The 13,096-nt window shown below is 45.4% G+C and overlaps 1 protein-coding gene across 4 annotated transcripts in view; it reads left to right on the plus strand.

Moving 5' to 3' along the window:
* Positions 1 to 13,096, plus strand: part of LOC124040407 (brain-specific angiogenesis inhibitor 1-associated protein 2-like) — a 143,811-nt gene that overhangs the window by 67,631 nt on the left and 63,084 nt on the right. For 2 of the 4 annotated variants that reach the window (XM_046357567.1, XM_046357566.1), the window contains exons 4-6: positions 6,643 to 6,654; positions 7,195 to 7,256; positions 9,803 to 9,874. In XM_046357567.1, the coding sequence (XP_046213523.1) occupies positions 6,643 to 6,654; positions 7,195 to 7,256; positions 9,803 to 9,874 (146 nt within the window). The remainder of the gene's footprint in view (positions 1 to 6,642; positions 6,655 to 7,194; positions 7,257 to 9,802; positions 9,875 to 13,096) is intronic. The other 2 variants (XM_046357568.1, XM_046357569.1) reach the window with 1 other exon arrangement.

The raw sequence follows: 13,096 nt of genomic DNA on the forward strand, positions 1-13,096 counted from the left end.
TGGGTGATGGATGGACAGTGGTATTAGCATGGTGGGAGGAGGAGGGTGGTTGATGGACAGTGGTATTAGCATGGTGGGAGGAGGAGGAGGAGGAGGAAGGTGGAGGAGGAGGGAGGTGGTTGATGGATGGACAGTGGTATTAGCATGGTGGGAGGAGGAGGAAGAGGAAGGTGGTTGATGGATGGACAGTGGTATTAGCATGGTGGGAGGAAGAGGAAGGTGGTTGATGGATGGACAGTGGTATTAGCATGGTGGGGGGAGGAGGAGGGAGGTGGTTGATGGATGGACAGTGGTATTAGCATGGTGGGAGGAGGAGGAGGGGGGAGGTGGTTGATGGATGGACAGTGGTATTAGCATGGTGGGAGGAAGAGGAAGGTGGTTGATGGATGGACAGTGGTATTAGCATGGTGGGAGGAGGAGGAAGGTGGTTGATGGACAGTGGTATTAGCATGGTGGGAGGAGGAGGAGGGTGGAGGAGGAGGAGGGAGGTGGTTGATGGATGGACAGTGGTATTAGCATGGTAGGAGGAGGAGGAGGGGGAGGAGGAAGGTAGTTAATGGATGGACAGTGGTATTAGCATGGTGGGAGGAGGAGGAGGAGGAAGGTGGTTGATGGATGGACAGTGGTATTAGCATGGTGGGAGGAGGAGGAAGGTAGTTGATGGATGGACAGTGGTATTGGCATGGTGGGAGGAGGAGGAGGAGAAAGGTGGTTGATGGATGGACAGTGGTATTAGCATGGTGGGGGGAGGAGGAGGAGGAGGAGGAAGGTGGTTGATGGATGGACAGTGGTATTAGCATGGTGGGAAGAGGAGGAAGGTGGTTGATGGATGGACAGTGGTATTAGCATGGTGGGAGGAGGAGGAAGGTAGTTGATGGATGGACAGTGGTATTGGCATGGTGGGAGGAGGAGGAGGAGAAAGGTGGTTGATGGATGGACAGTGGTATTAGCATGGTGGGGGGAGGAGGAGGAGGAGGAGGAGGAAGGTGGTTGATGGATGGACAGTGGTATTAGCATGGTGGGAAGAGGAGGAAGGTGGTTGATGGATGGACAGTGGTATTAGCATGGTGGGAGGAGGAGGAGGAGGGAGGTGGTTGATGGATGGACAGTGGTATTAGCATGGTGGAAGGAGGAGGAGGGGGAGGAGGAGGGAGGTGGTTGATGGATGGACAGTGGTATTAGCATGGTGGGAGGAGGAGGAAGGTGGTTGATGGATGGACAGTGGTATTAGCATGGTGGGAGGAGGAGGAAGGTGGTTGATGGACAGTGGTATTAGCATGGTGGGAGGAGGAGGAGGAGGAGGAAGGTGGAGGAGGAGGGAGGTGGTTGATGGATGGACAGTGGTATTAGCATGGTGGGGGAGGAGGAGGAGGAGGAGGAGGAGGAAGGTGGTTGATGGATGGACAGTGGTATTAGCATGGTGGGAAGAGGAGGAAGGTGGTTGATGGATGGACAGTGGTATTAGCATGGTGGGAGGAGGAGGAGGGGGAGGAGGAGGGAATTGGTTGATGGATGGACAGTGGTATTAGCATGGTGGGAGGAGGAGGGAGGTGGTTGATGGATGGACAGTGGTATTAGCATGGTGGGAGGGGGAGGAGGAGGGAGGTGGTTGATGGATGGACAGTGGTATTAGCATGGTGGGAGGGGGAGGAGGAGGGAGGTGGTTGATGGATGGACAGTGGTATTAGCATGGTGGGAGGAGGAGGAGGAGGAAGGTGGTTGATGGATGGACAGTGGTATTAGCATGGTGGGAGGAGGAGGAAGGTGGTTGATGGACAGTGGTATTAGCATGGTGGGAGGTGGAGGAGGAGGGAGGTGGTTGATGGATGGACAGTGGTATTAGCATGGTGGGAGGAGGAGGAAGAGGAGGAAGGTGGTTGATGGATGGACAGTGGTATTAGCATGGTGGGAGGAAGAGGAAGGTGGTTGATGGATGGACAGTGGTATTAGCATGGTGGGAGGAGGAGCAGGGGGAGGAGGAGGGAGGTGGTTGATGGATGGACAGTGGTATTAGCATGGTGGGAGGAGGAGGAGGAGGAAGGTGGTTGATGGATGGACAGTGGTATTAGCATGGTGGGAGGAGGAGGAAGGTGGTTGATGGACAGTGGTATTAGCATGGTGGGAGGAGGAGGAAGGTGGAGGAGGAGGAGGGAGGTGGTTGATGGATGGACAGTGGTATTAGCATGGTAGGAGGAGGAGGAGGGGGAGGAGGAAGGTAGTTAATGGATGGACAGTGGTATTAGCATGGCGGGAGGGGGAGAAAGGTGGTTGATGGATGGACAGTGGTATTAGCATGGTGGGAGGAGGAGGAGGAGGAAGGTGGTTGATGGCTGGACAGTGGAATTAGCATGGTGGGAGGAGGAGGAGGAGGAAGGAGGAGGATGGAGGAGGAGGGAGGTGGTTGATGGCTGGACAGTGGTATTAGCATGGTGGGAGGAGGAGGAAGGAGGTTGATGGGTGGAGGAGGGAGGGTGGAGGAGGGAGGGTGGAAGGAGGGTGGTGGAGGGTGGTGGGTGGACAGTGTGATCTTCTGGTGGTCTCAGTGTGATGAATCAGCACTGTCCTCCTTGGCATGGAACCAGACCTATAAATGGTGCTAATTTACAGGGGTGTGTGTGTGTGTGTGTGTGTGTGTGTGTGTGTGTGTGTGTGTGTGTGTGTGTGTGTGTGTGTGTGTGTGTGTGTGTGTGTGTGTGTGTGTGTGTGTGTGTGTGTGTGTGTGTGTGTGTGTGTGTGTGTGTGTGTGTGTGTGTGTGTGTGTGTGTGTGTATTTGTGCTTGTCCAATATGGAAAAATGTTGTGTTATGTTGCTCACTGATTGAGTTCAGTAAATGTGTCGATTCAGTGGAGACATATTGAGATACATTGTCATATTCCCCTCGACAGCGAGGCCAGGGGTTCTTCATCGATTTGATGAGATGGAGAGTGCTTTGGAAGCCAGCCAAAACCCAGACTGAGAGGTTGGAAGCTGACGACAACATATTTATCTACCTCACTGTGTCCAGCCTCAGGCAGTGGAATAACCACTGCTATGTACCTACCCTGGCTTTCATAGGCATTCTGGATGGATTGAGGGGAGGGAGGCAGGTGTGTGTATACATCTGTGTGTGGCTGGTTGGTTAAAGATTAAGTGTGTGTACAGTGCAGCTAACAATGTAATCGCTTCCCAAATAATCACCTACCATTTTTGTGTACTTTTACCAGTTTTTTGCATGCTGTTTCTGTGGATTTTAACACCTGAATCCGGTCCAGGCCTTGTTGGAAGGTTCCCATCCTTCCCTTCTCCTACATCCCCTTTTCACTTTGTCAGCTTGATTACCTTCCTGATAAGCCTCTTTATGCTGTGATGTCATTAAAGAAAGGCCCTTCTAGAATGTTCCCCTTAGTTCTATAGGAAGTATCGACCTATCCCCTTGGTTCTATAGGAAGTATCGACCTATCCCCTTGGTTCTATAGGAAGTATCGACCTATCCCCTTGGTTCTATAGGAAGTATCGACCTATCCCCTTGGTTCTATAGGAAGTATCGACCTATCCCCTTGGTTCTATAGGAAGTATCGACCTATCCCCTTGGTTCTACCCTCACCTCCTCTCCTTCCCCAGTTGTTTCATAACCCCAGTCACTGACCTGTGAAAGACTCTTGAGTGACCACGTACATCATAAAATGGTTCAGGGCAGTGTATTACACACAGCGAGTAGGATGAGGTTAGATATTACTCCTTTTTTATTTACATAGTGCATAGTCAATTAATTCCAATAAATCGTGTGTGTGTGTGTGGTGGGTAACCCATCGTGTGTCTCATTCCTATATCTGGGGAACCTATTTGGTAACAGGTCTCTTCTCTGGGCTGGTTTGATCTCTGTCTCTCTCTCCAGGTCTCTTCTCTGGGGTGGTTTGATCTGTCTGTCTCTCCAGGTCTCTTCTCTGGGGTAGTTTGATCTGTCTGTCTCTCCAGGTCTCTTCTCTGGGGTGGTTTGATCTGTCTGTCTCTCCAGGTCTCTTCTCTGGGGTGGTTTGATCTGTCTGTCTGTCTCTTCTCTGGGGTGGTTTGATCTGTCTGTCTCTTCAGGTCTCTTCTCTGGGGTAGTTTGATCTGTCTGTCTCTTCTCTTCTCTGGGGTAGTTTGATCTGTCTGTCTCTTCTCTGGGGTAGTTTGATCTGTCTGTCTCTTCTCTGGGGTGGTTTGATCTGTCTGTCTCTTCTCTGGGGTGGTTTGATCTGTCTGTCTCTTCTCTGGGGTGGTTTGATCTGTCTGTCTCTTCTCTGGGGTAGTTTGATCTGTCTGTCTCTCCAGGTCTCTTCTCTGGGGTAGTTTGATCTGTCTGTCTCTCCAGGTCTCTTCTCTGGGGTAGTTTGATCTGTCTGTCTCTCCAGGTCTCTTCTCTGGGGTAGTTTGATCTGTCTGTCTCTCCAGGTCTCTTCTCTGGGGTGGTTCGATCTGTCTGTCTCTCCAGGTCTCTTCTCTGGGGTAGTTCGATCTGTCTGTCTCTCCAGGTCTCTTCTCTGGGGTGGTTCGATCTGTCTGTCTCTCCAGGTCTCTTCTCTGGGGTGGTTTGATCTGTCTGTCTGTCTCTTCTCTGGGGTAGTTTGATCTGTCTGTCTCTCCAGGTCTCTTCTCTGGGGTGGTTTGATCTGTCTGTCTCTCCAGGTCTCTTCTCTGGGGTAGTTTGATCTGTCTGTCTCTCCAGGTCTCTTCTCTGGGGTGGTTTGATCTGTCTGTCTCTCCAGGTCTCTTCTCTGGGGTAGTTTGATCTGTCTGTCTGTCTCTTCTCTGGGGTAGTTTGATCTGTCTGTCTCTTCTCTGGGGTGGTTTGATCTGTCTGTCTCTTCTCTGGGGTAGTTTGATCTGTCTGTCTCTCCAGGTCTCTTCTCTGGGGTAGTTTGATCTGTCTGTCTCTCCAGGTCTCTTCTCTGGGGTAGTTTGATCTGTCTGTCTCTTCTCTGGGGTAGTTTGATCTGTCTGTCTCTTCTCTGGGGTAGTTTGATCTGTCTGTCTCTTCTCTGGGGTAGTTTGATCTGTCTGTCTCTTCTCTGGGGTAGTTTGATCTGTCTGTCTCTTCTCTGGGGTGGTTTGATCTGTCTGTCTCTTCTCTGGGGTGGTTTGATCTGTCTGTCTCTTCTCTGGGGTAGTTTGATCTGTCTGTCTCTCCAGGTCTCTTCTCTGGGGTAGTTTGATCTGTCTGTCTCTTCTCTGGGGTGGTTTGATCTGTCTGTCTCTCCAGGTCTCTTCTCTGGGGTGGTTTGATCTGTCTGTCTCTCCAGGTCTCTTCTCTGGGGTAGTTTGATCTGTCTGTCTCTTCTCTGGGGTAGTTTGATCTGTCTGTCTCTTCTCTGGGGTGGTTTGATCTGTCTGTCTCTTCTCTGGGGTGGTTTGATCTGTCTGTCTCTTCTCTGGGGTGGTTTGATCTGTCTGTCTCTCCAGGTCTCTTCTCTGGGGTAGTTTGATCTGTCTGTCTCTCCAGGTCTCTTCTCTGGGGTAGTTTGATCTGTCTGTCTCTCCAGGTCTCTTCTCTGGGGTAGTTTGATCTGTCTGTCTCTCCAGGTCTCTTCTCTGGGGTAGTTTGATCTGTCTGTCTCTCCAGGTCTCTTCTCTGGGGTAGTTTGATCTGTCTGTCTCTCCAGGTCTCTTCTCTGGGGTAGTTTGATCTGTCTGTCTCTTCTCTGGGGTGGTTTGATCTGTCTGTCTCTTCTCTGGGGTGGTTTGATCTGTCTGTCTCTTCTCTGGGGTGGTTTGATCTGTCTGTCTCTTCTCTGGGGTAGTTTGATCTGTCTGTCTCTCCAGGTCTCTTCTCTGGGGTAGTTTGATCTGTCTGTCTCTTCTCTGGGGTGGTTTGATCTGTCTGTCTCTTCTCTGGGGTGGTTTGATCTGTCTGTCTCTCCAGGTCTCTTCTCTGGGGTGGTTTGATCTGTCTGTCTCTCCAGGTCTCTTCTCTGGGGTGGTTTGATCTGTCTGTCTCTTCTCTGGGGTGGTTTGATCTGTCTGTCTCTTCTCTGGGGTAGTTTGATCTGTCTGTCTCTCCAGGTCTCTTCTCTGGGGTGGTTTGATCTGTCTGTCTCTCCAGGTCTCTTCTCTGGGGTAGTTTGATCTGTCTGTCTCTTCTCTGGGGTAGTTTGATCTGTCTGTCTCTCCAGGTCTCTTCTCTGGGGTGGTTTGATCTGTCTGTCTCTTCTCTGGGGTGGTTTGATCTGTCTGTCTCTCCAGGTCTCTTCTCTGGGGTGGTTTGATCTGTCTGTCTCTCCAGGTCTCTTCTCTGGGGTGGTTTGATCTGTCTGTCTCTTCTCTGGGGTGGTTTGATCTGTCTGTCTCTTCTCTTCTCTGGGGTGGTTTGATCTGTCTGTCTCTCCAGGTCTCTTCTCTGGGGTGGTTTGATCTGTCTCTCTTCTCTGGGGTGGTTTGATCTGTCTGTCTCTTCTCTGGGGTGGTTTGATCTGTCTCTCTTCTCTGGGGTGGTTTGATCTGTCTGTCTCTTCTCTGGGGTGGTTTGATCTGTCTGTCTCTTCTCTTCTCTGGGGTGGTTTGATCTGTCTGTCTCTTCTCTGGGGTGGTTTGATCTGTCTGTCTCTCCAGGTCTCTTCTATCTGTCTGTCGCTCAAACTATATATTTTTGTTCCTTTTTTTTTTACAATGCATTGCATATTCAGAAGAGGCAGCATGTAGGTATCTTAAAACGAACGCATTTAATCTCCCTGGCTGCATGAATCACCTTTTTTATTCTCTTATCTTTTTGTTTTTAGGCATTTCTCTCGGTTCTGCTTTTTGTTTGGAGTATTTCTGTGTTTTATTTAGTGCAGAGCACTCTCTTTCTCTCTTAGTATAAAAGATTGACTAATTCCTGTGTGGAACTAATTTGTATTTGTTTATAACCTCATATGGAGTATTTGTATTTTCTCAATACTATTAATATTAAGCTAATATTATCATTGATACTTTGATTTACATGCTCTGTTTCTGTTGTCTTCTTGTTCTACTCTTTTTCAGTGTTTTTCAGTTCTGTTTTGCTCGTGACTTGACTGACGTTCCATCCTGTTCATTATTCCTCCACCTCCTCCCTCCTCCCTCATCTCCCTCCCTCCACCAGTCTTCTGTGTTTTTGTTTGGTTGCATGGTCTTGTTTGCACGTTGATGTAGCTTTCAGTGACACCTTGGAAGATTTAATAGAATTCTCTCTCTTTCTCTCCCGGTCTTCTCTTTAGGGGATGTACTGTTTCAGATGGCTGAGGTCCACAGGCAGATCCAGATGCAGCTTGAAGATATGGTGAGGAGAACTGGATGACTTGGTATTAGGATATTGAATTAGAATTATATATATATATAATTTGTAATATACAAATGAAATCATTGAATTCATAAATTTAATTTCTTTCATTTATTATTATTATTGCATTTAAAATTCCATTTCAGTTTGAATATTCAAATGAATATTAATTAATTTCAATATGGTAGATATTGCATTCATTGTCTGTGTATCAAGTTTAAAAACTGTAATTTGAAGTTTATCAAAGTTTCTCATATTCAACTTTTCAGATTCATTCAATTTCAGTTTTCAAATGTAGTTCTTTAAATTCCGACTCAAAACCAGAGACCTCATCCTGGTACTTTGCCAGCCAGGAGAGGCAAACCCAAGCTACTGGCAGTTTCTGAAGTGTCACGTTGAATTTATTTTCTCCCTAATGAATTTGGCTCTATCGTTTGAACTGTTTTAGCTATAAGCTATTATAACCCCATTCCTGAAAGCTGAGACTGTCCGGAACATGGATTTGCCTACTGATCCCTTCTATGATGATCACAGGCTGCGCAGGTCCAGTTACATGCTGACCACACTGCCCGTGTAACAGGACCAGCTACATGCTGACCACACTACTCGTGTTACAGGACCAGCTACATGCTGACCACACTGCTTGTGTTACAGGACCAGCTACATGCTGACCACACTGCTTGTGTTACAGGACCAGCTACATGCTGACCACACTGCTTGTGTTACAGGACCAGCTACATGCTGACCACACTGCCCGTGTTACAGGACCAGCTACATGCTGACCACACTGCTCGTGTTACAGGACCAGCTACATGCTGACCACACTGCTCGTGTTACAGGACCAGTTACATGCTGACCACACTGCCTGTGTTACAGGACCAGCTACATGCTGACCACACTGCCCGTGTTACAGGACCAGCTACATGCTGACCACACTGCCCGTGTTACAGGACCAGCTACATGCTGACCACACTGCTCGTGTTACAGGACCAGCTACATGCTGACCACACTGCCCGTGTTACAGGACCAGTTACATGCTGACCACACTGCCTGTGTAACAGGTCCAGTTACATGCTGACCACACTGCTCGTGTTACAGGACCAGCTACATGCTGACCACACTGCTCGTGTTACAGGACCAGCTACATGCTGACCACACTGCTCGTGTTACAGGACCAGTTACATGCTGACCACACTGCCCGTGGTACACATTAGAAGGGAATGTCCCCCATAAGAATCTATTTGAATAGCGCCACGTCAATAAGCCTGAATGCAATATAAAATCTGTCATTTCAAACTATGAAATACAAATTAATTTCATGAATTTAATTACTAAATTCAAATTCAATATCCTAATACAAATAAACATTTATGGAATGAAAATCTAATTTCTGTTGGTACTGAAATCGCTCCATAGAGAAGGATGATGAAGCTTGCTCCAGCATCTCACCCAATCGACGCCGGAAAAATGTAGAGACTTTGAAAAGCTTGTAATTCCGTGTCATTTGAGCTACTGTCACTGACTACCCACAACCACCTCCGAAGCACCTGTCTCGCACACGACTACCTCTGAGTGTTCCGTCCAGAGGAACTAAAGGACGGGTCCTCACTCAAAAAGATGTCAAATAAAGCTTCATTGTTTATTTCAGAGGAACAGGAGAGGACGTCCAGAGCTTATGTCACACCAACATAGAACAGAGCGCTACTGTACACACACACACACACACACACACACACACAAAAACAACTACTGGCCTTTTAACTATTGTTTGAATATATTCTCACATCTCCCCTGTTCCTGCTCTTTCAGCACACAGCCAACTGATAGAAGTTAAGAAAATATTACTGCTTGAGACTTGGCGCTACTAACTAGGACGATAAGGGAAGAAAAGAAACCTAGCGACTTTGATACTGTTTTGGTCCCAGATGGCACCCTATTCCCTATGAAGTCTACTACTACCAGAGCCCCCCATATGCTCTGGTCCAAAGTAGTGCACTCCATGGCAGACTGTAGGGGCCTGCCTTGTTCTTTAATATTTTATTCATCAGAGCCAGTGTGTGAGGACTCCCTCAGTGATCTGAAGCTACCGTCTTAGCGTGTGTTCACTTGTGATGTTTTATCTTTGATTTAGTTGTTTGTTTTTGTGACATTTCTGTACTGCCTGGTGTGGGACTGCCCTTTGTCTCCATACATGCTAAAGTCAGTTGTGAACATGTCCTTCCTTACACACACACACGCACGCACACACAATCTCAATACTGGCATGAAGTTAGACATAATTCACATACTGGTACTATACAACCTTCCCTAGTTCTTTGGGTCAGGTCCGATATCAAGACAATCTTGGCTCATCAAGTCATGTTGACACCACAACACTGACAGCATCCAGAATAGTAGGGTGTGTTTTTGTTTAAGCAAACAGGTCTGGTTTGGCAGTTTTTGAGAAAGTACATCCTGAGGCAAGTTGTACTCCTTCCTGCCTGTTATGACGTGTGAGTATATCCTATGTGATCATTAACTCTTTGTGGTCCTCTCTTTCCTCCTAGCTGAAGTCGTTCCACAATGAGCTTCTAACCGAGCTGGAGAAGAAGGTGGAGCTGGATGCACGCTACCTGAATGTTAGTGTCCTTAGACCAGTGGTTTCCCAACTCCAGTCCTCCAGTGTACACCCCCCCCCCCCCAATAGCACACCGTTTTGTTGTTGTCCGAGACAAACCTCATTTTAGGGCCAGATCAAATTTGCGTAGAAATGTGAGTTATAGATGTGTCATTCTAATTGAACGCTAGTCTAAGAAGCAGTAGATTTGTTCTATCTGTGCAATTTCTATGCTTCACTTAAGTTTAATTTTTACGTCTTTTACTGTTGATTTTGTACACAAAGCTAGATTTTTGGTTAATTAGAATATATTTCGCAGTGGTTGAGATGGTACAATGATTATCTGCACTTGTTTTGTCATAAACTGAAATTAGGCAAACTATTAGAATTTTTGCAGGAAATGGCGGAGTGATTTCTGCATATTGGGTCTTAAAAAATGTGTACAGTTGGATTTACTGGAGTTGGAAATAATGTCCTAGAGAACCGTCATTCATTGTTGTCTCCATTTCATTCACATCACACTCTCCCAGTTGTTTAACACCTGTTTAGTACCTGTTTAGTACCTGTTTAGTACCTGTTTAGTACCTGTTTAGTACCTGTTTAGTACCTGTTGAACACCTGTTGAACACCTGTTGAACACCTGTTTAGTACCTGTTTAGTACCTGTTTAGTACCTGTTTAGTACCTGTTTAGTACCTGTTTAGTACCTGTTTAGTACCTGTTTAGTACCTGTTTAGTACCTGTTTAGTACCTGTTTAGTACCTGTTTAGTACCTGTTGAACACCTGTTGAACACCTGTTGAACACCTGTTGAACACCTGTTGAACACCTGTTGAACACCTGTTGAGCACCTGTTGAGTACCTGTTGAGCACCTGTTGAGTACCTGTTTAACAGTACCTGTTGAGTACCTGTTGAGTACCTGTTGAGTACCTGTTAGTACCTGTTTAACCTACCCCTGTTTAACCCTGTTTACACCTGTTTAACACTTGTTAGTACCTGTTTAACACCTGTTAGTACCTGTTTAACACCTGTTAGTACCTGTTAGTACCTGTTAGTACCTGTTTAACACCTGTTAGTACCTGTTTAACACCTGTTAGTACCTGTTTAACACTTGTTAGTACCTGTTAGTACCTGTTAGTACCTGTTTAACACCTGTTAGTACCTGTTTAACACCTGTTAGTACCTGTTTAACACCTGTTAGTACCTGTTTAACACCTGTTAGTACCTGTTTAACACCTGTTAGTACCTGTTTAACACCTGTTAGTACCTGTTTAACACCTGTTAGTACCTGTTTAACACCTGTTAGTACCTGTTTAACACTTGTTAGTACCTGTTTAACACTTGTTAGTACCTGTTTAACACTTGTTAGTACCTGTTTAACACTTGTTGTTAGTACCTGTTTAACACCTGTTAGTACCTGTTTAACACCTGTTAGTACCTGTTTAACACCTGTTAGTACCTGTTTAACACTTGTTAGTACCTAACACCTGTTAGTACCTGTTTAACACCTGTTTAACACCTGTTAGTACCTGTTTAACACCTGTTTAACACCTGTTAGTACCTGTTTAACACCTGTTAGTACCTGTTTAACACCTGTTAGTACCTGTACCTGTTTAACACCTGTTTAACACCTGTTAGTACCTGTTTAACACCTGTTAGTTTAACACCTGTTTAACACTTGTTAGTACCTGTTTAACACTTGTTAGTACCTGTTTAACACCTGTTAGTACCTGTTTAACACCTGTTAGTACCTGTTTAACACCTGTTAGTACCTGTTTAACACCTGTTAGTACCTGTTTAACACCTGTTAGTTTACCTGTTTAACACCTGTTTAGTACCTGTTTAACACTTGTTAGTACCTGTTTAACACCTGTTAGTACCTGTTTAACACCTGTTAGTACCTGTTTAACACCTGTTAGTACCTGTTTAACACCTGTTAGTACCTGTTTAACACCTGTTTAACACCTGTTTAACACCTGTTAGTACCTGTTTAACACCTGTTTAACACCTGTTAGTACCTGTTTAACACCTGTTAGTACCTGTTTAACACCTGTTTAGTACCTGTTAGTACCTGTTTAACACCTGTTAGTACCTGTTTAACACCTGTTTAACACCTGTTTAACACCTGTTTAACACTTGTTAGTACCTGTTTAACACTTATTAGTACCTGTTTAACACCTGTTAGTACCTGTTTAACACCTGTTAGTACCTGTTTAACACCTGTTAGTACCTGTTTAACACCTGTTAGTACCTGTTTAACACCTGTTAGTACCTGTTTAACACCTGTTTAACACTTGTTAGTACCTGTTTAACACTTGTTAGTACCTGTTAGTACCTGTTTAACACCTGTTAGTACCTGTTAGTACCTGTTAGTACCTGTTTAACACCTGTTAGTACCTGTTTAACACCTGTTTAACATTTGTTAGTACCTGTTTAACATTTGTTAGTACCTGTTTAACACTTGTTAGTACCTGTTTAACACCTGTTAGTACCTGTTTAACACCTGTTTAACACTTGTTAGTACCTGTTTAACACCTGTTAGTACCTGTTTAACACCTGTTTAACACTTGTTAGTACCTGTTAGTACCTGTTAGTACCTGTTTAACACCTGTTAGTACCTGTTTAACACCTGTTTAACATTTGTTAGTACCTGTTTAACATTTGTTAGTACCTGTTTAACACTTGTTAGTACCTGTTTAACACTTGTTAGTACCTGTTTAACACCTGTTAGTACCTGTTTAACACCTGTTTAACACTTGTTAGTACCTGTTTAACACCTGTTTAACACTTGTTAGTACCTGTTTAACACTTGTTAGTACCTGTTTAACACCTGTTAGTACCTGTTTAACACCTGTTTAACACCTGTTAGTACCTGTTTAACACCTGTTAGTACCTGTTTAACACCTGTTTAACACCTGTTAGTACCTGTTTAACACTTGTTAGTACCTGTTTAACACCTGTTAGTACCTGTTAGTACCTGTTTAACACCTGTTTAACACTTGTTAGTACCTGTTTAACACTTGTTAGTACCTGTTTAACACTTGTTAGTACCTGTTTAACACCTGTTAGTACCTGTTTAACACCTGTTTAACACCTGTTTAACACCTGTTTAACACCTGTTTAACACCTGTTTAACACTTGTTAGTACCTGTTTAACACCTGTTAGTACCTGTTTAACACCTGTTAGTACCTGTTTAACACCTGTTAGTACCTGTTTAACACCTGTTAGTACCTGTTTAACACCT

This window comes from Oncorhynchus gorbuscha, linkage group LG07, assembly GCF_021184085.1.
Source record: "Oncorhynchus gorbuscha isolate QuinsamMale2020 ecotype Even-year linkage group LG07, OgorEven_v1.0, whole genome shotgun sequence".
NCBI classification, from domain to species: Eukaryota; Metazoa; Chordata; class Actinopteri; order Salmoniformes; family Salmonidae; genus Oncorhynchus; species Oncorhynchus gorbuscha.